Here is a 25,980-nt window from a genome sequence, read left to right as displayed (position 1 = left end):
TTGGGCAATGCATAAGAACATCCATGTGGTATTAACACAGAGCATTTTCTTTCCACGAGCTGCTTGAAGCCTGTTCCCCAAGCACACTGAGGGGGAACAGATGACCTGGTAGTTATGGCAAAGATGCAGGCAACATTTCTAGCGGCTGATCAGTTCCTGGTAAGAGAGAGAAAGGAGAGAAGGTTAATTAATCTGGGACTTTTGCAGAGAAGCTGGAAATGACAAAACGTGCGGATGGATGCACTACATACTCCTCACACCTCCGTGGATCTGAAGAGCCCGGCATGGAGCAGGTGGGACGCTCCGGAGCCACCTGCCTGCCAGCACCACGCCGTGCCGCACCCACCCACCGCTTGCCACGGGTGGGCGAGGGCAGCCCGAGGGAGCCGACCCGTTCCCGGCCTTCAGCAACAGGTCCCTGGCCGCTGCGAGGCGGAGGAAAAGCGCGGCCCCACACGGCCACCCCACAGCCCCTTCAAGCCCGCTACAGTCACTGCTGCCTCGAGGCCCGGCGGGGCCGGGCCGGGCCCCACGGCGGGGAGGAGGAGCCGCAGCCGGGATTGGGGGCCGCCGGCGCCGCCCGCCTGGCCGAGGGGAGGAGGCGGCAGGAGGAGGAGGAGGAGGAGCGGGCCGCAGCGAGCTGGCTCGGCTGCCCCTGAAGATGGCGGCGGCGGAGGCAGCAGGTCCTCCGGGCGGGGGCTGCCCGGCGGCGGGCGGCGGCTCCGTGCCCGTCCTCTTCTGCTTCTCCGTCTTCGCGCGGCCCTCCACCGTGCCGCACGGCGCCGGCTACGAGCTGCTGATCCAGAAGTTCCTCAGCCTCTACGGGGACCAGATCGACATGCACCGCAAGTTCGTGGTGCAGCTCTTCGCCGAGGAGTGGAGCCAGTACATAGACCTGCCCAAGGGCTTCCTGGTCAGCGAGCGCTGCAAGGTGCGCCTGGTGCCGCTGCAGATCCAGGTGAGACCCGCCACAGGTGTGGGCGGACCGGCCCGTACTGCCGCCGCCCCCCGGCCCCGGGGAGGCTCCCCGGGGCCCCCTGCGGACCGGGGCTGGGGGACGGCCGCCACGGCGCTGGAGGGGACGCGGAGGAGCGGCGGGGAGCTGGGGGAGCGCTGCCGGGGGCACGGCACGGCACGGCACAGCACAGCACAGCCGTCCGGGTGCCCCAGCCCTCGGCGCGGCGGCTGTTGGTGCCCGCGGAGCACGGAGCCGGGGACAGCCCCGAGGGAGCCGCCCGGGCGGCCGGCCCCGCGGCGTTTCCGCGTGGAAACTTTAATCTCGCTCGGCTGGGGAGGCGTCTGAGCTCCAGCCACGTGTGTGCGGCGAGTGAGAACTTGTTTCACCCATCGGGAGGGAAGCGGAGCGGTGGTTGGGATAATAAACACTTCTCCTTTAAAAGAGGCAGCTGGAGTTGCCCGGCTTTGAGTAGCGATAATGTTATTAGGTGGAAACTCAAAGGTTGCTCTTTCCAGAGCTTGGTTTCGCAGCCCTAGGATTTCTTTATCCTTTCTTGCCTAAAGAGCTCTTCACAATTTACAGGTTCATAACTCATGAGTTTTGTGGCCATAAACCAGGAGACCAGACTGCCAGACAGATACAGTACGTGTGTTTCATACTAAGATGTCTTTATGCATACTAGAGATTCGTGCCAGTCATGGTGTAGTAGTGGCACTCGAAGCAAAATGGCTTTTTTCCTTTTTCCAATGTTAAAGGATTCAACCTTTTTACAAATAAAATAGTTTTTATTCAGAGCATTCTTCCTAATTTGTAACGAAGAAGTATTAGTTTGGCAAGCCAAAATTACACGTAAGTTGAAAAAATGATGTCATAAACACTGAAACATTGCTAGTCTTTGCTCTGTTTCCAGAAACAGGCTAATTCACAGTGTTTGTAAACTCTGCTTAATCGTAGTGTCTTGAACTGGTAAACTCTCAAGGTGGCCTGTTTGCTTAGACTGTATATCAAGGATGCCTTTGAAATCCTTTTTCCTTTCCTTAACCCTGTGTATGGAAATAAAAGTAAGGACCTAACTAATTTAAAATCTTGTTTGGTCATTCATTATTCATTTTACCGTTTGTCATTCATCGTATTTAGCTTAAAGCCTTCCTTCTTCCTGTGTTGGAGATGGAATGGATAGGAGTCCAGCCATAGAAACTGCAAAGGACAGTCTCCCCAACTTGCAAAGAGTCGGTACGAGTGGTGTTAAGTCAAGTAAGGATTTCAAAAACACCTTGTGTAATCTGAGGCTGTAAGAGCAGCAGTGCAGGTCAGAATTTTGTTTCTTCTGTATGCAGGTCATCGCTCTGCAGAGACCCTTTTGCAGATGGCTGTCTGTACTGAAACTATAAATGCAACCCAAGCATTTGTGGCAGTACATACACCACGGTGTAAAAGGTCAGTATTGGGACATGGAAGAATACGTCATTCCCGGAGTGCAACTACGCAGCTTTAACTTGACTGCAAGGATTCAGGATGAGCCACAGTGTAAATACAACGTCTAACTGATTAGCTGCTTTCACTGGTACTGTTACAATTCTGATAATACCAACTGTTGATATGAAAAGGATAGTACTTTAATATTATTTTAGTCACCTCTGTGATGCGCTTCAGCAGCTGAGAATGAGGTGGAGACATCAGCGATGTCAGTCAGCTCTCCTTAAGCCACCGGCAGGTGCTCACAGATCACTTGTTTTGAGAACACTTGGTCTGATGCAGACACAGCTGTGCTTTTTAAGACTTTAGGTTCTGCAGGATGCACGAGATTTAGAGATGGGAAGATTATACTTTCTTTCCCTGTGCTGATTCATACAGTGCCACTATTGTTTGCCTTTATTTTTATGATGTTTTTCAGCAGCTATATGTAACACAGATTTGGCAACTCTGCAATTAGCATAGTCAGTAAAAATACCATTTGGAGCATGTCTTTCAAGGGGGATACCCTTTACTCACTGATGTGAGTTGATTTACTTTTTCAGAAAGACATTTGCTTTAAAATTAAGACTCAGAGATACTAGAATCCATATTTCTAGATATTATTTTCAGTATTTTTTTGGGGGTGTTCTATAACTAAATGCGCACATGTATTTTGTAATGTTTTTTTAACCCCTGGTGTGGTTGTGTACCTGTCTGTAATGATTCCTCTTCTATGCAGACCTGTTTTGAAAAGATATGTTTCATTGCAATATCTCAAGAAATACCAGCACTGAACGATGTTTGACTGGACTATTTCAATTTCCTGTCTCTGCAGTTGAGGGAGGTAGTAATCTCGCTGAGAAATCACCATATGCTCCCCTCTGAAAGCCACTCCGCACAGTTCAATATAAGACTTGATCTGTACAGGGATGTTTTTACTGGACGTTTCTTCTCCAGTCATATCTGTGCCTTTGTACTGTGCTCTTACAGCTACATTTGTTCTCTTTAGCTGTACTGCCACAAAACTCTCACTTGAACTTCTAATTTCCATCTACTGTTGTGGAGAGGTTACAGTAGAGCCAGCTGTTCAGCTTGGCTGCTAGTCTTAAAAACTTCTCAACCATACACTTGCAACAAAGAGGAACTTCTTCTCTGACCTCTTCCAACTGGTGAAGAGGGTATTCGCTTACACCTTGATGGACTAACAGAAAGGAGATGGTTACTCTTCATGGAATTTAGATGTTTTAAAACGTTTAACAGAATAATAGTTATAATATTTGGGGAAAAGTGCAGGACTGCATTAACCTTTTCTAACTGTAAATATATCTGAATAGTACTACTAGAACTATTGTTTTTGCTGTAAATGTTGTAACCTTCTTTGGAGAGAGAAGAGGAGCAGTAAGGAAAAACACTGGAAATATCAGAAGAGAAAACAGCTATGCTCATTATAGCTATGTAATAGAGGAGTTCGCTGTTGCTGTCATAACTTCAAGGTGACTTCTCATTGGTAATATTTGTTCTACATCTATAAACTTGTAACCTTAATATGCTGTAGGTAAAAGGGTAAGATTATTATTGAAATAAGAGCGTTAAGGGCCTCTGCTTTAAGCTCTTTGAAAGATATGTTGATATGCATATATTTTCTTGTGTGGAAAAGCTTGGAGAATGATGTTTAATTGTTGCTGAGATGCAAAGTAAATAAAAATAAAGCAATTTATACACAAATGTATTTATATATATTTAGTATATCTGTCTAGCATTCAGATGCTTTGGAAATAGAAGGAACCCTAACTCAGGAGCCTAAGTACGTTTTCTGAAGACCAGGAAAATCCTGACCAAACTATAGATTACAGTATGTGAGTCAGGTGAGAGGAATTATTTTTACTTTAAACTTTTAAATAGTGCAGTTTTAAATTCTGTTACTACTGCAATTAAGAAACAGTATTTTGAGGTGGAAGAAAGCTCCTCAGTTCCAAATGTTCCTAAAAAAAAAAAAAAAAAGTTTCTTCTAATTGAGACACTTTTGTTTGTGTATCATTAATCCACAGCAGGCATTTTGATCACTTCAGATTTTTATCAATAATTTCATACTACCTTAATTATATGGACGTGATGTGCTTATCTAGATAAATCTTTACTTTTAAGTATTGAATTGCATATAAAAGAATGCACTTCGGCTTAACATAAAATAAATATAATCACAAACTGAGATACTTACAACTAATTTTTCCACTGAACTACATGCAGATGAATTTCTTCAGTTTGTTTTCCCTTTGAAAGATAAACAACAAAGTAAAACTGAATCTTACAGATTTCCTTTTAAAAACAAAGGATCTGAAAATATGATACTCAACTTCTTTTCATTGTCTTTCTATGCAACTTTTGAAATACTGTATCTGCAAGGTCCTCTGTTCTGCCCTACTAGCACATAACCTTGGCAAGACGTTTATAAGTGATGTCACATGGGACACTCTCTGCTTCACTTCTCATCCATAACAAATGCTGGGAGAAAATTGCACTTTTTGTGTAATGGTTCCCTGAAGTCCGATAGGGAAAGTACAGATAAAGAGCTAGTATACATGAATATTTTTGTCAAGTTGATTCTGTAATTACAGTCCTTCATCACAGTCACACTTTGTATGATTAATAATGATCAGCAGAGATTAAATAGATGTGAAAAAACACCTGTCCTTTCTCACCTGGGCCTTTTCTAGAGTAGGATTTAAAGCTGTATGTAACTCCTGGCAACATACCTTTAAATCCTGGTCTGGATAAGGTCCTAGAGATGATTTCTCTAGCTGGGTAAAAGAACTGCATCAGGTTACGTTGCCATCTGACATACCTATTCTTGTTTTGCTGTGGATAACTTCCAGCTGGAAGGAAGAAAGTCCTGATAACTTAACTAGGAGGAGTGAAACAAAACAAGTGCAAAATCTTGCATACAGCTTAGGGGAACTTCAGCTGATACAAAATAAATAAATAAATAAATAAATAAATAAGCTGTTTAATGGTATTGTAGCTGAGCAGATTCCTGCTTGGGGTGGATTTTGACAGAGACTGTGTGGCTGCAGTGGAAAACCATTCTTGGCTTGTCCAGCCTGCCTTTCTACTTCTTGAAGCTCTTTGTCTTTTCAAATCTCCTCTTCTGAGGAAAACAAGCAAGTATTGGTTTTGATCTCACCATCTACTTCTTACCATTTCTTGTTCTGCAACCCACAGATTGTTGCAGATTGCAAGTTAATAGAAAATAGAAATTAGTAGAAAATAAATACGAGAGTGAATTTAAGAATTGTGTTAGATTTTGCAAAAGTTTTTATGTAGCAAATATATACTGTCAACACAACTTTGTTTTAATGTCCCTGATATTAAACTGAAGTACAGAAATTAAATCATATTAAACCAAATTGATAATAAAGGAAAGCAAAAGCAGAAGGCTTTTGCTTCTGCTCCATGTAATGCTTGTCATAAACATATGGGATTTAGTGGGAGTCTGGGCCAAGGACACTCCCTGGCTGGAAAGGCAGTCAGTTATCTTCAGTGCTTTACTGTCAAATGGGACAAATAATGAATGGGGCAGAATAAAATCTGTTCTGAGTCGGCTGTTTGGAAACAGGCATGCAAGTCACTACTGTAACTCTGGATGAATACTGTTCTTGAGGAAATGCAAGCATCTGAGAGAAATAGAATAGAAATCTGCATTTTTCTGAAAAGTTGGAGAAACAAGGTGAAATACAATGCAGTTCAAAGGGGAAAGAATAAAGTATTACACTAAGGTAGAAATAATCAACTATGCAAATAAAAGATGAGGGAGGGTTCAGGTAATGATTTAGCGGTTAAAACGGACCTCATGAGTCAAAGTATCATCAATCCCCAAAAAAATAAAAGGCAAATAGAATAGTGGAAAATATAAGCTGAATGGAGCCTACAAGACCTGTGAATTGATCCATTTTCTCAGAGGCTTTACTGATACTGAAAAGTAGTGTGGGCTGAGAAGTACTACTGTTACAGTAGTGTTCGTGGCCTCACTGTAGACTGTAGCTGGAAAAGGCCCTCAAGGAGAGCAATGAAAATTATTACAGTAGTAGGAGGAAGGACTGAGAACATTAGATACGTTTTAGAGTACGGGGAAAAAAAACAACTAAACTGAGACCTGATCTGAGTCTTGAGGTGTGGTAATAGATGTTTGTACATAACTGTACATATGAAGGAGGAAGGTAATGCAGTTGTTTTTTCAAATCCACCATGGACAGAACTGGAAATAATGCTCTTGAGTGGCAACAAGTGCCACCTGGTGAGGAAAAAGATGAAGGTAAAGATAGAGCTGTGGGATGGATTGTGTAGGAGTTGTATAAATTGTGTATCACTTTTGGTTGTTTGTTTGTTTACACGTGTCAGACCAGGTAGGTCTTTGCAAAGAAAATTTTGGTGCAGTTGATCCTTCCATAAGGATAGACTCTTCAACTTCTTTCTGACTTTTCTTTTATACTTATTTTTGTTCATCTGCTGAGGAAGCTAGTGTCGTCTGTTGCCCTGGCATAGGAAGGTGTTCGGTAAGGCAGCAGATTAACTCCATGTAGATCAGTCTAAAATCCCATGATGATTTGCCTAGTTGAAAGTGATCTTAAAATTTTTAAAGTGGTGAATAGATTTGTAGGAGAAAATAATGATCGTTGCTTGTCATATAAATGCTGAGACAAAATGATACGTTTTTGGAGTAGGAGACACACTGATAAGCATTTTAAATTCCAGTTACTCTGCTGAGCAGTAGGGAAGCTAAATGTCACGGTTGAATGGTCCCTTGCTAGTAAGGGCCAGAGTTAGAATGGGTTACAAGTGTTCACTGTGTTCAGTTGTACTTTAGTACTTGCCAAGTGACTTCTGTATTGTGCAAGTATGTAGAGGGACAGTGTTCAAGAACGAGACAGTTACTCAATATTTACTTCTATTTTCAAACATTCTTGGTCCCAGGCCTCATTTACTACATGGTGTAGAATTGCAGAAGAATTTGGGAGAGATTTCTGGAGGCTGCTTTCCCTAACTCATGTGCAAAGCCAGCACTTGACCAAATCAGCTATTATTTTGCCTTACTGACTGCTGAAAACATCCATGATCCTACCACCTGCAGTAACCTGTTTATGTGCTGCTGTGCCCTCCTGCGGAAAAAAGATTTCCCTGATGTCTTTTGTGATGCGTTTCCATCTTCCCATGGCATCTGTGGGTCTGGTGTTAGGGCATCTGCTCTGCAGTTATTACTGAATTTGTGTTCATAACTGCTTGTGGTAATGGCGTTGCCATTTCGTGGGTAAGAGTTAGAGGAATGACAGTTACAGACATTTGACATTTTGAGAGTAGTGGCATACTGAATCTGAGAGGTGTGGGAATTTGCTGTTTACAGTACAACACACAAGTACTTTTCACAGTAATTTGAACAGGCCATTTCATATGTGTGAGCTTGGCTGCTGCTGTACTTTTTTTTTTTTAGTCTTGGAAATTGAGATCAAAAGTGACTTAAGAGACGTGAGATAAATCAGTGAAAAATTTGGGACTAATATGTAAGGCTTCCTGATTCCCTGTTCTTCCAAAATAAAATATTTTACTGATTTTTGTAATTTTAGTTTTGTTTAAAATACCTCAACCTCAGTTTGCAGAAAATGAAGTGTAGAAAATTAATGGGTGCTTGCCAGGAGGAGTTTATTCAATTTGATTTATCAGTCTGCGGAAAAGCTTTTGAATGGAAGTAATTTCTCTTGAGTTGCCTTATAACTACCAATAGTGCGTAGTTCCTTTCTTTTCCTGTAGTCTGTAGCTGGAGCCTTATCTTTTGCTTCTGCAGGTAATGCAAGCAATTTCATTCAAATAAAAAGCACTCTTTCAAACTGTGTGAAAATGCTATCTACGATTTCTTTTTTCTTTTTCTTAGCCCCCCTTCCACTACGCTCTGGTGTCCTCAAGGGAAACTCTGGGAGATTATTTTCATCATTAATATGCAGTCAGTTTCTGGTAGTAATGCAGACAAGCTTCTCTGCTTTCATTTTAGCCTTTGGACTTTCATCAGCTTTGTGCTACAAGATCTCATAGACAAAAGAAACTGACTACACAATGAAGCCGTGTGTATGTGCACTATTTAAATCATGTATAAAGTGAAGGTCTTTAACTCATTCTGATTTTGCATCAGTTTTAAGAGATGGAGATACAAATACAAGTTTTAGGAGTGTAATTTTGTTGATAGATTTTTTTTAACAGTACTGTAAGCAGTGTGCTCCTTTGTCCCATTTTAGAGCTCAGAAGTTTCCATGTACATTTAAAGTGACTTATGTCTCCCACCTAATAAAATCCTGATTCCCTATTTGTGGCTGTACTGTACTGCCTCTCAGTATTACTGCCATTCATTTTGTTTCAGAAACATAACAAAATCAGACTTGTGAAACCTTTTTCCTTATATTTTGGCTCAAAGTAACTTGAATCTAACTTGAAAACTTGAAGTAGCATAAGTCTTACCCCTGAAAAGTGGAGGGCCAAGACCCAGGATGCTCAAATCAAGGTAGGCTGTGCAAGAGCAGAAGGCCAGGCCCCATCCCATGGTTGCTGATCTGGCAGCGAGAAGAAGGAGGTCCTGTGAGAGTGGAGGGCAAGGACTCCACTTTGCTTTGAGCAAGACTTGCAGACCCTGCAGGCTATTGCCCATGAGCATGCATGGCAGTTGACTCTGGGAGGGAATAGAGTGCCCACAAGCCCAAGTGGCCAGTCTCAGTGACACTTAAAGCAGCATAAAGATGCCCTTTACAAGTCCATTAAGCCAAGACCCACGGACATCAAATGAAGGGAAGGAAGCCCTGCAACTGCAATTGGCCAGGCCCTGTGGTGCTCCATTCAGGGCACTTGGCCACGTGGGGCTTTGTGTCCTGCAGCATCACCTGCTTGGGGGGCCATGGATTTGTAGCACAAGCAAACACCAGGAGGACTTCAGCTCTCTTCTCTTTTTTTTTTTTTTTTTTTTTTTTTTTTGAGACAGCTTTTCTACCCAGCACTGGTCATTAAGGAAGGTTTCATCTAATATCTAAACATCATCTAGTTTCAACCCCCCTGCCGTAGGCAGGGATGCCACCCACTAGATCATGTTTGCCAGGGCCCTGTCCAGCCTGGCTTTGAACGCCTGCAGAGATGGGGCATCCAAACCCTTTCTGGGTTGCCATGGTTCTTCCCATGACAAGCCAAAGGCAGCCCTTGACTTGTTCTTGGGGGTTTTCTTGTGTCTTTCAACCCTATCTGGGGGGAGCAAGGATGATCTGCTCTGCTTAGCACCCATCCTCTTTGGGGTCCTGGGCGGGAGAGACATAAACAAGCCAGAGGAGTTCAGAAGAGGCCACTGATGCAGTGGGGCTGGAGCACTCGCCCTGTGAGGAGGGTGTGTGGGGCCGGGGCTGGCTCAGCATGGACCAGGGAACGCTTAGGTGCAGCTTACAGCCAGGTGCCTGTGGGAAGGGATGACAGGGATGGGGACAGGCTCTTCCCAGTAGTGCCTTGCGGCAGGAGCAGAGGCAAGCGGCATCAGCAGGGACTGGAGAGGTTCAGGCTGGAGATAAGGAAATAACAAAAAGTTCTGTGAAGCTCACAAGACACCACAGTGGGTTGTCCAGCAAGGTGTTGGCATCCCAGAACTTGGAGGTTTTTGAAACCTGCGTGGGCCCAACCCAGGGCACAAGTGTCACAAGCCCATGAAGGGACTCATGGGGAGGTCCAGGAAGATACAGCATTGCCAGTGTGAAATCCAGCAAAGGTTTCCAAATATGCAAGAAATTCCAGAAGTAACTGTTTCAAAGGCTCCATTGGCTGCAGAGCTTCACCCATCTCAGCTTTTCCCCAGGTTCCTGCTGTGCGTCTGGGGCCCGCAGGGTCAGATGTGGCTCTGACATTGGTACCTGGGTCTCAATGTAGGACCCTCCAGCAGCTGTTGGTGCCAAAACCAGCAGTGACCTGCTGTCTCTCCCCTTTCTTTGCTTGGTTGGATTGGCTGGAGAAGTGGTATGGAGCTGTGTGTCAGAAGAGGGTAGGGAGCGCTGGTGAGCATGGAGAAGATGTGTTGCCTGTTTTGCAGAACTCACTTGCAGCAGGGAGGAGCTGTGCTGGGAAAAGTCTTGCAGAGAGCACACAAAGAGGAGGAGGTGGTGGTGGTGAGGGGTGCTGGGGTGTGAGGGTACCCACTTGCTCAAGAGGATCTCATCCAAGTGGGGAAGAAGTGCCAGTGCCATGGCTGGATCCAGAAGAGCGGGCAGAATAGCCGTACTGGAGGGCAACAGCGTGATCATCTCCCACTACTCTTGCAGTGCCTCTCGGCCCTGAGCTGGCAGCTGTGGGGCCTCTCCCCATGCCGCATTCCCCGGGCTGAGCACCGTGGGGGCTGGCCAGTGGCTCTTGCTGGGCTTCCTAGTCCTCATTCTGGTGTCTTGTGAGTGCAGGAGCCAGGTCCTATGGCAGCCAAAGCAGGCGCCATTGCCACCTGCTCACACAAAAGGGGCCGTGCAGGGCCCCTTTAAGGGGTCCTTAAGGAAGGTTTCTTTCTGGGAGAGTGCAGACAACAGGACGTGCCTCCCTCATCTATCTCCTTTACTGTGCAACAGCAGCTACCAAGAGCCACGAGATGCTTCCTCCCCCAGATGCAGAGAGCCAGTTCCCTCTGCCTGTCTTTGTGTGCTGGGTGCGCCTTGTGCCTCCAGTTTTGCGAATGCCAGTAGCAAGCAGCATCTGAAAGACATGGAGGAGGACCTGGTCTGCCCATGTGAATGCACCTGGAGAGGCCTTCACTTGGTGGAAACTGAACTCTTGAGGCTCTTGGAGGCCTGCAGCCAAGCTGACCATTCTTTTCTTAATACCAGCCTGCCTGCCCCATTCCCCAGTGCTCTGCCTTGGGGCAGTCGTGGATGGAAATCATGTTTGTCTGGGAGGGTGGGGGAAATGGACAGCCTTGCAAGATGTCACCTGCATTGCAGAATCACAGAATGGCTGAGGGGGGCAGGGACCTCTGGAGTTAGTCTGGTCCAATCCGTCTTGTCACTCACGGCCACAGTCCTGCGCAACCAGGACCACGTCCAGACAGCTTTTGAGTATCTCCAAGGAGGGAGACAGCACTACCTTTCAGGGCAACATCCCAGTAAAACAGAGTTTGTTGATGTTCAGAGGGAACCTCACGTTTCAGTTTGTGCCCATTGTTTCTTGTCCTGTTACTGAGCACCACTGAAGAGAGCCTGGTGCCATTCACTTTTTACCCCCTTCAGGTATTTATAGACATTGTTAAGATCTTCATAAAAGTTTCCTCTTCTCCAGGCTGAGCAGTCCCAGCTGTCTTAGCTTTTTCTCAGAAGAGAGATGCTTCAGTTCCTTCTTCTTTGTGGCCATGCATTGGACTCTCTTCAGTGTGCCCACATCTCTCTTGACAGGGGAGCCCCAAACTGGACACACTGGCGAGGTGTAGCCAGCAGTGCTGAGAACAGGGAAGGGATCATTTCTCTTGTCCTCCTGGCAACATTCCTAACGCAGCCCAGGGTACAATTGGACAACTTTGTCGCAGGGGCTCATTATTGACTTACATACGATTTGTTGTACGCCAGGACCCCCAAGTCCTTGGCAAAGCTGTTTTTGAGCTGGGCAGCCCCCAGCATGTGCCTGCCTTTGTCCTCCCCCTTGTTGAACTGCTTGGGGTTCCTGTCTCAGCAGGGCACAAGCCCAGCTTTCTACAGAGAGCAGCAGCACCAAGGCGCACTCTGTGCAGAAGGAGCTGTCTCGACGGCATCATCGCCAGGCCACAGCCAGCAGGGCAGGCTGGCGGGAGGGCAGAGCCTCGAGCCCCGGGGGCAGAGGTGGCGGTGAGCAGGAGGCCAGGCCTGGGGCGATGGGGATGGGCACGGGCTGGCCCCGGGCACCCCAGGCTGGAAGCCTCTCCCTGGGAGCAGCTGCAGAGCTGCAGGCCTGCAGCTGGGCAGCACGCGCTTTCAGGGGGAGCACAGCAGTGGTGCCGGGCACCTGGGGAGGGGAGCTCTTCTGCGTTGGTTCCCTGGGAGGGCTCCGGTCCGGGAGCTGGTGTCCCCGCTGAGGTGGCAGTGTGGCTGGGGACTGCTGCAGGGCTGCCCTCCTGTCCTCTGGCAGCACGGGAGGCCCCCAGACCCAGCAGGTTTTGGGCCTCCCCGCTGCACCGCTGCACGGCAGTGGCAATGAGCCGCTGCACGAAGCCAGCAGTGTGTCTTCCCAGGGATGGACGTAGTAGCACCGTCAGAGCTGCCTCATTCAGGCCAAAGAAGCGCAGTCTGGAGATGACATGGCGTTGCGCTGCAGAGGCTGCCCTTCTGTCATTCCGAAAGAGCTGCCCCAGCTCCTGGCGCAGCCAGGGCAGCAGGGGCTGGAGCATAGCTGGATGCCGTCGGAAGAGGGACGCCCAGATATGGGGTTGGAGGCTGCCCACAGGATCCCTTTGCACTGGTCCAGCTGCCTGTGGTCGGAAGGCATGGTGTCCGGGTGATCTCCCTGGCTGCTGGGCCATGACTGATGTCCCTGCAGGTGGTGAAATGACAAGCTCCTCAAAGCTGTTGTCTGCCGTCACTGAATGTACAATGGAGTGCACCCTCTGCTTGCACAGGGGGCACTCGAGCTTGGTCTCAGCCCACCGCTGGATGCAGGCAAAGCAGAAGCGGTGGAGGCATGGCACCGCATAGCTGGGGTTCACCCAGCTGTCCAGACAGATGGGACAGCGGGTGCCCAGCACCGTGGCCATGCTCTCTGCCTGCTGCGGTGAGCTGGGGAGAACTGGCGATGACGAGCCGCTCCCTCTCACCGGCGCTGCAGCAGCAGGTGTCGCGCTGCGAAAGGCAGAGAAGAGGCCATGGTCATCGGCTGAGCCGGGGGTGGCTGGAAGAGTTGTGCAGGCCCCTCAAGCAGGAAACCCTTCCAGCTGCCCAGGGAGAGATGTCTCTGTAGCACTCACCTCTGCTGCTGCGAGCGCTCGTCCTGGGTCTCCTGACGGCCCGAACTAGGCAGGGCTGCAGAAGGATCTCTGGTGGCTCTGGGAAGGGCACTGAGAGCTTCTGCAGCAACTCCCAGAGCACGACACCAGCACCAAGGCCAACCTTGCTCCTCACTCCAGACCTCGCGTAAACGCTCAGCTGGAGTGTGGGCACTAGCCGGCGGGGTGGGACTCTGCGCACACATATGAGCAGTGAGGGCCATGCAGTCACAATCCGTCGCTCCAGGCTCTCACAGTGAATCATTCGGCGCCATCACAATGGGCCGTCCTGCCCCGCAGCGCTCGCTCTGGCAGCGCTCTGGCCCCAGCACATGCGTCTATGTCTAGCACAATGTTACTTACCACTCTGTCCCACAAAGGGTTTGTCTTCTCAACATCGGTGTTATCCACCAGTCACTGCAACCCTGGCCAGGTCTTTCCAGAGCACCATCAAGTCACCCTAGCCACATCAGACATCTCCAAGTCCATTCAGCAAGAGTGTCCATTGGCACCTGCTCACACAAAAGGGGCCGTGCAGGGCCATTGTGCCCTAGCAGTGGCAAAGAAGCGCTAGTGGTTTGGGCCCCATGGTCTCCAAGGCTTCAAGATGCCTGAATCAGGGCGCAGAGGCCCTGCAAGAGCACAAATCCCCACTCCATGGATTTCAAACTAGGTTGCAGGGCCATGCACCTGCTGCTGAGGGACAGGTCCCATAGCCCTTAGCAGGGGAAAGAGGTCTGTAGGGCCAGGCCCCATGGTCCTCAAGTGAAGGAAAGGAAGCCCTTTCCAGGGACAAAGGCCCATGGGGCTTGAATTGCAAGGACAGAGGGCCAGGTGCCATGGCACCTGAGACAGGGAAAGGAAGCCCTGCAAAGCCATGCAGCCAGGAGTCATGGGGCTTGAGAGATGAGAAAGTCCCCTGCAGGACCAGAGGTCCAGGCAGCATGGCACTGTGCTCTGGGAAAGATGCCCTGTATGAGCAGAGGACCAAATGCCATAGTACTTGAATGAGGGGAATGAGGTTCATCAAGGCCAGTCAGCTGGTCTCAACAGTGATCAAATCGACACAGAGAGGCTGGCAGGAGCACAGGGCCAGATCCCATGGCTACCTGCTCATAGCAATGGGATTTTGCAAGGCCATAATGCTCCGACTACAGCAAAGAAGCACTGCATGAGGAATGGGCAAGGTCCCATGGTGCTTCCAGGCCCCTTGGTGCTCCAAGGTCCCCCAGTGCTCCAAGGTCCCTTGGTGCTCAAGTGCCCTGTGCTCTTGCAGGTGCCATGACGGAAGTTTTCCAGACTCTTTCTTGTTCTACTGCTCTTTGGGAAAGGTCCTCACTGACATTAAAAATATGATTTTGTTTTTCAGATGACGACTTTGGGCAACTTGACACCCTCAAGCACTGTGTTTTTTTGTTGTGATATGCAGGAGAGATTCCGGCCTGCCATCAAATACTTTGGTGATATCATCAGTGTAGGTCAACGACTGGTATGTTCGTTGATTGCTTTTTCATTGTAATACATTTTGATCACAAATGTAAATTATTATATATAGCTAGCTTACTGATTATTCAGTTTCAAATAATAACAATATCTTTACTATTACCATTCTTTAATAATTTATTTTTGTACACTTTCCTCCCCATTCCTCTTACAGCTCCAAGGTGCACGGCTCTTAGGAATTCCAGTCATTGTAACTGAACAGTACCCCAAAGGTCTTGGCAGCACTGTACAAGAAATTGATTTAACAGGAGCAAAACTTGTGCTTCCTAAAACAAAATTTTCAATGGTGTTGCCAGAAGTTGAAGCAGCATTAGCAGAGATTCCTGGAGTCCGCAGTGTTGTGCTGTTTGGAGTGGAAGTACGTGCCTTGCCATTCTTGCAGTTTTATTGATATTATCTGTTGGCCAACAAATTATCATTGCTTTCTGTAATTAAAAAAGGTCAGTTTATATTTCTTAGAACTTACAGTTCAGATATCTTCTACAGATTAAATTATTTGTATGCTCTTTTTCTTTGATACTTTCTCATAAAATTTGAAATGAGATATTTTTAAGCTACAGTCTCTTGTCTCAAACTTAGCTGGCATTTTAAAACCCACATTGAGTTCCCTATTATTGTAATGCTTAGAAAAGTACGTGTTTGAACCCTGATTAATTATGTACTTTAACTTGGCATTGTGCTACTCATGTTTTGCAGTAATGATTTATTCATTTTTTTTTTGGCCTTCATTTTCTCCCCTGTAGACTCATGTCTGCATCCAGCAAACAGCATTGGAATTAATTGGCAGAGGTCTGGAAGTTCATATTGTAGCTGATGCCACCTCATCAAGAAGTATGATGGACAGAATGTTTGCTCTTGAGGTAATTAAGGTTTTCTACCCCTTGGGTCTATATGCTAATTTCTGCATTTGCTAACAAGGAATTTCTCAGGACAGTAACCACTGGACAAATGAAGACTTAAGAAGAGGAGAATGCTGTGATTCTCACAATAGCTTCCACAGTACAGAAAGAATAGCTTTTTATTTTTCCTCCCTAAGTCATGATTTAATATGTAGAACCCAGTTTAGGACATTAGGATTAAAAAAGTGATTGGTTTTTGCAGGTTAAGTTACCCTATCTAACCATTAGCATTTTTTGATATTTTGTTAAGGAGTGTTATGTCTACAGCAGAGTACTACAGAGCTTTTGTTTTCGTCTTTCCAAACAGTATTTGTTCTGATGTTGAAATTCCCTGAAATGAAATGTGATATAGCAAGTTGAAAAGTCATTCTTGTCTGTCCCTCCCTCTGTTCTTCCTCATCAGTGCAAATTAAAGCTTAATCTCAAGACTCTGTAATTATAGCAGACTTTTCTTTTTCTTTTTTTTTTTTTTTAAGAGCTTAGTCAGACATTTATGTTAACATTTAGTACCTTAACATTTATGTTGAGAAAGTGGAGATAAATGTAACACAAAAATTTCAAAGCAGGTACAACTATGTGGTAGCAAGTTCATGCAAATGCTACTTCTATGCTGTACTCTAACTTGCCTACAGGCATCATTGTTGTGAGTCAAAAACTGATATATGCATTAAGCATTGCAATTTTTGCCCTGGGCCCTTATAGTTATTTGGAAATTGAAGCTAGTAATAACTGTAGCATTTTATACTTTTTTCACAGAGGTGAAGAAGTTTTAATTTCTCCTTTTTCATGAATAGGAAAATTAGGGGCTAAAGAGAAATCACTAGCCTATAGCAGTTGATGAAATCCATGACTTGTATGAAGTGGAAGCTTAATGTCTGTAAAGTACTGCATTGTGACATGCACAGTGTGAGATCTACTGAAATCATGGACTTCTTAAGTCAGTGTGGTGTTGTAGTAGTGGCCATAGACAAAATAAACAAAACCAAAATTGGAACCTATTTGCCTTATTTTGTATGTCTTTGTACATCTGATTATCACTTAAACTGTGTCTGCAAGCATAGAATTTGGTTCAGTGCAACAGAGGTTGAGGTAATGAATAGCTAGCTTTGTTTTTCTTTCCAGTCAAAAAGGTAGTGATCACTTTAAAAGTACAGTTACTTGCAAAAATTGTAAAAAAATTGATCAGTTTTAGGTAACTTTCTAGTATGCATTTTCAAAAATTTCTGACAAAGTACAAAGAAAATGTTTTGCTGTGGTCCACAAAGCAGTCAGTGCTAAAATATGATTCATGGAGTGTTTTCTGGCTTGCTGTGATGAGCCATCAAGTTGCATAGTGATAACTCCTCCTCCTTCTCTATGGCTGCCCCAGCCAACTCTGTCTTATTTTTGTGCCATAGAACCTCTGTTAAAAATGGCACTGAGGGCTGTGGGCTAGAAAAGGCATGAGCTGGGCACATCAGGGAATGGGAGACCAGGAGAAACAGTCACATGGTGGGAGTGTCAGTGATCCTGATTAACCATGGCAATGTGTTTCTTAAGAAAATCGGTAAAATACCAAAGTACTGGATAATTCTGCTTTAGTCTCAACGTACAGCTGACAGTTCCTGGTCACAGTCTTTTAGTTGGTGAGCCTTACGTTGTCTTTCATGAGAACTTTCTCTATACCTGATGGGCCGAGGTAAGGTTCATTGATCCAGGTTTGTTGGATCCTTCTTCTTCCTTTCTGTGAAGATGAGGGTAACATTTGCCTTTTCCCAGTAAGAGAGCCCTCTTCTGTTCACAGTGACCTTTCACAGATGGTAAAGAATGATCTTGCCATTATTCCAACTAAATTCCTCAGCAACCTCAAATAAATCCTGCTTGGTCTCACATATCCCTTTACTTCTTCACGTTTCCCCTCCTGTATCATGTGTTTTGATGGTGCTGGTGAAGAATATATGAATATTTGAACAGATGTATTAGGAAATGCAGTTGGAATTAACTGATAGCCAAAGCTTCATGTCTGCCTGAACACCACTAAATAGTTTTTCTGTCTGCTTCTGTTGTGTGCTTAAGAATGTGAGCAGGCAAAACCTTGCATTCAAGAAGTTCAAATTTTCCATTATTAAAATAATCCAACCCAGCTGGTAAAGGTTGTGGCTGTTCTTGATCTCTGCCCTATCTGCAGAAGAGGCCTTGTGTCACTTTTAATCTTAGATTGAGCCAGCTGAATCTGTTCCTGCTGAATTTTACTCTTCATCTATTCTAATGGCTTCTTGTGATGTAGACACAGTGCATGCTTGTTTCTTTCCTTTGTCTGGTGGGCAATCTTCTAAAAACGTTTCCTTTCCTTGAAGAAATACGTGTACATTTTACTGGTCCCCTAAATTAATAATTTTTCCTTATCAAGTGCTGTGTAATTGAAGAACTAAACAGCAGTGACCTTTGTCTGCCCTAGAAAGTCTGGAGCATCTCTTTCCTTTAGTAATTACAGTAGAAACCAGACTGAAAATGTACTTATTTGTGTATTTCCTGCCTCTTTCCTTCCCTTGGTAAATTCAGAACCTTGTAGATGCACTAGATTTGGTGAATCATACAGCTAGGCAGAGGATGATGGAAGGAAAGACAGATCCATTAGGAGTTTTACTGCCAAAACATCTGTTCTATTGCTGTGAAGATTGGGAGTAGAGGGGGTGGGGTGGGTAGGAGCATCCCTTACTTAGGGATAACTCTGCTATATAGATGGGCAGCAACCGAAGTCTTAAAAGTATAAAAACTGCAGTATGTCACATGGCTTGGACTACTCAAAAAATTGCTTTGTTTAGTAGCACACTTAAAACATCTAGCAGACCTCTTTCAGTTTTGCTTTTTATACAGCTATTCTTTTTATTCTGTATTCTTTCAGAACTAGGCTGGGAGTTACTTAGGCTATAATGAGAAGTCAGTTAAAAGCAACCACTGTTTTACTAGTATGATATATAAGTTCTGTAGAAGAGCTTCTCTCTCTTGTCTCTGGGGTTATTAGTATGACTGTGCTGTGTAGTCCAAAGGCTAAAATGCTAGTATATAACAAGCCCTGAAAGAGAAAGTGTTGCAATTATGTTTCTTGCTTAACCCCTTTTGCTCTGATTTAGCTATATTCTTTTTCCCAAGGCCTTTTAAATCTGCATGAAAGTGAAGAAAGCTATCCTCAACAGTATATAGGGGAAAAGTGGTGTTAATAGAAGAGGGGGTGGGACTTCTTTTTAATTAATCTGACTTGGAGAAAAAAATCTAGTCCAACTACAAAGCCTTATTTGTAACCCAGGGCAGCCTTTTTCCTAAATAAAGTCTAACAATTCACTTTCCATCCTAGTTTTAGAAATGGCACTGTTAAGAAGTTCTGCAGTTGAATTGGCAATACCTTGTTAATAGGAGCTGTTTTTAAAAAACACCATCCATCTTTTTTACACAGCGTATGCTCACTCACACTTCAAAGCATCTCACATTTGTCTCTTTCTGTTCTTTTCTATTTCAGCGTCTTGCTCGTACTGGAATTATAGTTACTACTAGTGAAGCTATTTTGCTGCAGCTGGTAGCTGATAAAGAACATCCAAAATTCAAAGAAATCCAAAATCTTATTAAGGCGAGTGCCCCTGAGTCAGGGCTCCTTTCCAAAGTTTAAAAAGGATGTGGAGGAAGCAAATGTCATTGTCATCTTTAAATATTATGGGAAGCTGTAAGTGCACATGTACACCTTCTTTCACACTAAGTTTGGCAGCAGTGTAAAATTAAAAATTGACATCCTTGTGCTTGCCTTAGCAAAAATTGTCTGGTTATATTTCTGGGTGCCAGTATGTTTTGTTTAGTCACAGCTGTCAGAGGCTTTGGGTACCATAGGACCCTTTTGTTGTCAGATTTCAATATTTATTAAAAACAAATAAGCAAACACAAATTAACAGAGGTGCCTGCTAGTCTATCCTATACACTGATTGTAACAGCTCAAAAAAGTGCATATTTATGTGTAACTTCTTGATTGTGCACTTTGTAGAAATATTCTGTGATATTCTGTTTTACTTTTTTATTAATAGAAGATAAATACATGCTGGATAAATGTGATGTGATATGCTTTAATGTTCTACCTAAATCAAGTATTTTAATAGGACTTAAATTAAAAAGGACTAAGTTATCTGGAATACCTGTGTGCATTTGTTCTTTAGGATACAATTTAAATGCTTTACTTAGTAGACAAGATGCATAGATCAAGCAGCTGCTGATGTTTGGTTGCTTTCAATAGCTGAAGCTTGTGTCATAATTTTCAATTATTCTGAAACTGACTGGCCAAACCTGTACTTCGTTTAAGTAGACACATACAGAAAGTTGTCATTTAATGAGATCTTTATAAACAACTGGTTTAAATCATTAAGAACTAACAGATTACCAAAACTTTAAATAATTTGGCAATGTTAAGAATTTAAAGAACAAAAACTTTTCAGCTCTGACTGCTGAATCTACTACTGTATTTAGAGTTATTTTGTTTTTACTCCATTTTGGTTACATTTAGTAATTCCATTGGATTTACTCATTTGGCCAAGCAAGCTTTGAAACAAACCTCAGCTTCTCTAGGTTTGTGCGTATTTTTGGAGGCTGCATTTGGGTGGAGTTTGAATGAAACCTGGCCTAAAAGCATAATTCAGAAAAATTGCATCTGTAACTTATTGATATATATATTTTCTATCTTAAACCAAACTTTTAACATACAATTGTTCATAAAGGCACTTCCTTCATGTTCCAATAGTTTAAACAATGTTATATAAAGTTTACAGTGTGAGACATTTATTTTTTTAAATGAATACTAGAAGATGTCATACTGAACATTTATCTTTTTGGTAGAAAATTACAGTACATGTATGTTTTTAAATTGCTTATTTTCCCCACAAGATGGCTCTAAAAGAATTGTTTCAGAGTTACAACCTTTATATGTTCAAATCAAATAAAATGTTAACATTTGTTGTCTCTCTTATGCTTGTGATATTTATTGAAGAGCAAAAATCCTGAAAGCTTTGTTTGCCATAGACCTTATTCTATTTTGTGCAGCTGTGGAATTTCTATAGATGTCATGGGAATTTTGTGTAAAGATCAAGGATGGATAATGTCTAATTCATGCTTTCTGTGTCATGTTACAGTGTTATTCAGTGCTCCAAAATTTGAGGAATGAACATTATGCTTCAAGTCAGAGGCAGAGGAGGGGAGTTAAGTTGAAGAACCATTGTCCTATATCACTGACCTACTTTTTAACCTTCTTTTCTGGTATATTAATGACGTTGCCTAGCAGTGTAAAGTCCACTTACATAAATCAGCAGCTGTGCACAAAAATACTATAAATTTCTTATGAAATATGGTTTTATTGCTTTTTTACTGTTATGTGTTGATCATATGTAGTTAGTAATAGAAGGAATAGTGACAAATTTTAAAAAGTGTTTCTTTTTAGAACAGCATTAGTTTCGTCAATGCCAGACACTTCTTTTCAAGAGGTTTGTTTCTAAAAAATTACCAGTTTAATGCAAACATAAATTGGAGGCCAGATGTCACAAGTTCCTTTGCACACTGTCCTTTCTTTGTAAAGGCTTTTACCACAAGAGGAATTAGTTCATAACAAGATGACATTAGAAAAGAATCTTTAAAGTAAATTTATATTCTCTGTGATGATTTTGCTATTACTATTTTTTTTTCTGGTATTTGCATGGTCTTCTGTGGCAAACTATATTTTTTTCAATGTCCTCAATTTGTGTTTTTTCCATAAACTTAAAGAAGCATCACAGGAATATCTAGTGTTTTGACATAAAACTAAACTCTTAGATAGAATTTAAGGTGCAGAATAAGTGAATTCTGTTCCATTCAGTAGATGAGTGGTTTAATCAGCATCACGTGGATCATCAAATAAGATTTTAAGATCATTTGTTTAAAGAAAAGAAGAGAAAAAGTGTTGCCATATTTCTTTTTCTACACTAAGTTTGTTCAACAGAGGGTATTTCTTCATGCTCTTACTCAACTGTATTTTTTGTTCTCTGACAAGTGCAAGATCTCATGCCATAAAACACCAAAACTGAGCTGTGTAAGAAGGCCTGTCTTTAACAGCGCTTCTGGTATACATCATCTCTGAAGATTAACAGTGACCTTTTGCTGTGAATTCTGGAAGCAAATGGCATTTGATTTATGTTGACATGAAAACCTAGAAAATGAATGTTAAGCTGATTATATTTTCTACCCTTCTCAACACAATACCTTCATGATTTCTTTTTATGTGTAAAAGGGTGAGTTGGTTTGTTCATTGTAATATAATCCTTAAATGAGCTGTACTGTTCACAAAATGATAGTTGCGGTACCTAGTGTAAGTACTGTTTTGTCATGGAAGGATGAACTAAGTTAATAAAAGAACCAGGAGAATTGCTTAGGGGGTACTCTGATGTGATTTTGAAGCAGTGATTCCTCATTACCTAAGTGCCTAGCTATCCTTTATTTGAAGCCTTCACCACTCTTACAAGTAAGCAACACACATGTTACCTGCTGTAGTTGGCTTCACCGTAATTTCTCTTTCCCTGGGGAAGCAGAAATATAATCCTTGATGGAGAAGACTGTTTTATTTTCCTCGTTAAGTGGTCTGCATCTGTGTGAAGCTCCTGATATGTTGTTAGCCTCACTTGAATAAGTGGTGTATAAGTTCTATACAAAATATAAGAATGTGAACTTGTGTGATAGTTTTTGTCTACTTAATCCTTATAACGATGAGAGGTTGTTTGTTTGTTTGTTTGTTTGTTTTGTGTGTGTGTGTGTGTTTTCTTTTGGGGACAGGTATGGTTTTGACTTTAAAAATATGATAAAACTATGATCCTGTTTATTCACAGAACTGTGTTCTTTATTTTTTTTTCCACCTCCGAAATAACTTTGCATGAATAAACAAGTGAGGTCAGCAGTACCCTTTGTAAAACCTGAAAATGGAGAATGAATAAAAAATCAGCTGTCACTAGCCAATCTTTGTTACTGTGATCATCACAAATGGCTGGAGAAATGATGTGATAGGACTGCTCCACCCTCATTTCTGCACTTGCCTGACAATAGCTTTCAGGTAAATCTACAGTTAAGTAAATCATGCTGCTTATTGATTATGTTTCCTATCAGACAGTAGGGTTCCTTCCCCCACCCCAGTATTTACTATATTACCTAAACAATGGCATTAATCTTTCAGGAGGCAAGAATCAAGATCATTTCCTTTTTTGAAATGAGCTCTTTAGAAGCCTCATAGATTTTTTTTTTCAAGATCTTTATCAAACGATAACACTTCTGCTACAAATTTGTTCTCTTGTGTAAGAGATGAATGTACAATGCTTTCTTGCTTTAAAAGCCTTGTTTCAATTAAAGAATGGCAAATGCTACTAGGGAGGATAAAAGCTTTTACTTGGATGGTGCTGACTAGTACTGTTATATATTTCACTTATGAATATCACTCTTCAGAGTATCTTCTACCATATTAAGTGCTATCGCAGTGACAGCAAATGTCACTGATTTGTAGAATCTGTTTCTTCCCTTTGGATAAACTGGAGATAAACTATACTATATGGGTATAACAGATGTTCTTCAGATAGGTTCAGAACATCTGTTCTGCAAAAGGGCTATAGCAGGAAATCCTTGAAAAAAAAATTAAAAAAAAAATCGTTTTTGATTGTCCAGTGCCGTTTTTTTTCTTTTTCTTTCTTTCTTTCTTTCTTTCTTTCTTTCTTTTTCTTTCTTTCTTTCTTTCTTTCTCTCTCTCTCTCTCTCTCTCTTTCTCTCTTTCTCTCTTTCTCTCTTTCTCTCTTTCTTTCTTACTTTCTTACTTTCTTACTTTCTTACTTTCTTTTTTCTTCTTTTTTTTTTTCTAATAGTCTCTGAAATGGAGTACTGTCACGAAACTGATGTTAGACCTTTCTGTAATCTCAAGACGTGCTTCTGGTACAAGCGATAATATGCTGTTGCTGCTTCTTTTAGGACAGAACTGTATGTAAAGATAAAGGTAGCAGGTGGGGTCTGCTTTTTTATTACTCATTAGAATTGCATAACTTAGTTTCTTGTAGATGTATGAAATACGCAAATGATGCTTGCAAAGTACTGCTGTGAATAGAAGTAATTTATTAAATATTAGCATGCTTAGGTCAGCTTAATAGACTTGCCAAAACTGCCAGGGTTGTCAGCTCTCCTGACACTGACAGCATTAGGCTTTGCTTTAATGAATCCTTTTTATCTGCTCAAGAGAGAAGACTGAGCAAACAAATTAAGAGAACAGTTAATAGAGAATAGATGGTAAAGTGCAATGGCAAAATGTGAAAAAAAGCTTTTTGTCGTATTTGTAACTGCTGTTTTTTTTTTTTTTTTTTTTTTTTCCCATGGTGTTATTGGGAAACTGGAACAGTTAAGAACATGGAATTATACAACTGAAGTTCCCAAAACCAGTAGGTCACAGTACTCTATTTTCATTACGTTGTAGCTGTCTATAAAAGAGACTGTCCTGACCTTTCTGCCTCTGAGTATCATAAAATTTGCTGACTACAACTAGAAGGGTAGTTATTTTGCCATCAAACTCAAATGGAAAGTGCAGATATTGGAGCAAAGACTGAATATCATCACATACTCAGCACTGACATCCCTAAGGCAAGTGTAAACCATCCCTTAAGGTGTTCAAGGCCAGGCTGGATGGGGCCTTGGCCAACCTGATCTAGCGGGTGGCATCCCTTTAAGGTCCTTTCCAACCTGAGCTATTCTAAGATTCTATGATTCTGTGATTCTATGATTCTATGATCTGGTCTTTAGATTCAGATCCAGAACCTAAAAATTCCATTAGGTATCTTAGTGATGTCAGTGGAGTTTGAGTCAAAAGTGTTACACACAGGGAAGACTCAATCTGGATTTCTTTCGGGGTCATGAAGTAGGAACACATTGCTGATTGGAAGTATCAGGGAATAAGTTGTCGGACTGTTCACCAGTGTGCTTAGCCAACTTACAGTATCAGTATTTCCAATTCACGTCTCTGGCTAACCTAAAAACCCCAGACTTAATTTCAGTATTTTCAGACATTTTGAGTGAGGTGTGGTGGGGAGGGAAGTTGGAGGAAGAGGTGTTATCTGCTACCAACTTTCAGGCTACTTCAAGACCCTTACTAGGAAAAGAAAAATAGCCTAAAATTGGGTGAACAAAAGTACTTGCACAGTTCTATTACTGTTTAGTACCCATATTTGACTAATAAATATGATTAAAATTAGTAGTTTCACTAAAATTGCTAAAATGCTAGAAATGACACATAACAGGAGATGTGTTACTCATAATCTTGTAAAACCCTACTAATCAGGATTAGTAACCTACTAAACTAGATTGTTACGTTGCTGTGTAGTTTCCATATACTAAAAAGAACACATGGTTGTGAAGATTGCAACCCTTATTTCTGCAATTTCTTGTGCAGGGATTAATATATTAAAATTCCCAAGGTACAGAAGTAGTTGTATAGGCAAAATCTCACTCCAGTGAATTACGTAGGAGTTTTACTGTTGAACTCAGTGTGCCAGGCTATCAGTCCCTGTTACAGACTGAAAGAGAGCAGCTGACTGAGCTCTGACTTAGCTGCGTGGAGCCGAAGCCCACACGTGGTTGTGCACTTGCTGGGTCCAATACATTCAGTTCTGATGGTGCTGCTACTTCCTCCCTAGTCTGTTTCCTCTGGCAAATTCTGACACACAGCTGAGCCCCTACATAAGCTGCTGTGTCCAGAGAGCCCATTAGCTGTGGTCCTATGACTAACAACAGGCTGGGTTCTGAGTGGCCTGCAACAAATGGATATTACATGGAATAAGTTTTAAGCTTTCACACAGTTAAAAGGAATTCAGTGTCCTGCCACGTCTGACAGGTAGCATTTTTTATTGCTAAAATAAGTAATACTTCTGGGTATATCTTTAAAGTTAAGGATCATCCTTTTCATCCTCTTTTTTTTTTTTTTTTTTTTTAATCCCTTCTCTCTCAGACAATCTCTATCCCTCTCCTGAATTAAGAAGTAGATGAGTTTTACTTAATGCATGTCAGGAATGGAAGGACAATCTGATCTAATCTGCGTCATGGTCAGATTCAGGCCATGAATCCAGTACACTGCTGCTACCACTGAAGTCTATCTACAGTGTAAATCTGCTCCACCACAG

The 25,980-nt window shown here is 42.9% G+C and overlaps 1 protein-coding gene across 1 annotated transcript; it reads left to right on the top strand.

Annotated features, from left to right (window-relative positions):
- Nucleotides 1–604: 604 nt before the first annotated feature.
- Nucleotides 605–20,786, top strand: ISOC1 (isochorismatase domain containing 1). The gene is made up of 5 exons (XM_080575141.1): nucleotides 605–958; nucleotides 14,773–14,892; nucleotides 15,061–15,264; nucleotides 15,650–15,766; nucleotides 19,302–20,786. The coding sequence occupies exons 1-5, from the start codon at nucleotides 662–664 to the stop codon at nucleotides 19,446–19,448; spliced, it is 885 nt and encodes a 294-aa protein (XP_080431267.1). The 5' UTR covers nucleotides 605–661; the 3' UTR covers nucleotides 19,449–20,786.
- Nucleotides 20,787–25,980: the final 5,194 nt, after the last annotated feature.

Source organism: Anser brachyrhynchus (genome assembly GCF_964034855.1).
Source record: "Anser brachyrhynchus genome assembly, chromosome: Z".
Lineage (NCBI taxonomy): Eukaryota > Metazoa > Chordata > Aves > Anseriformes > Anatidae > Anser > Anser brachyrhynchus.
Note: the sequence above shows the minus strand (reverse complement) of the source record. Positions and strands in the feature narration are given on the sequence as shown.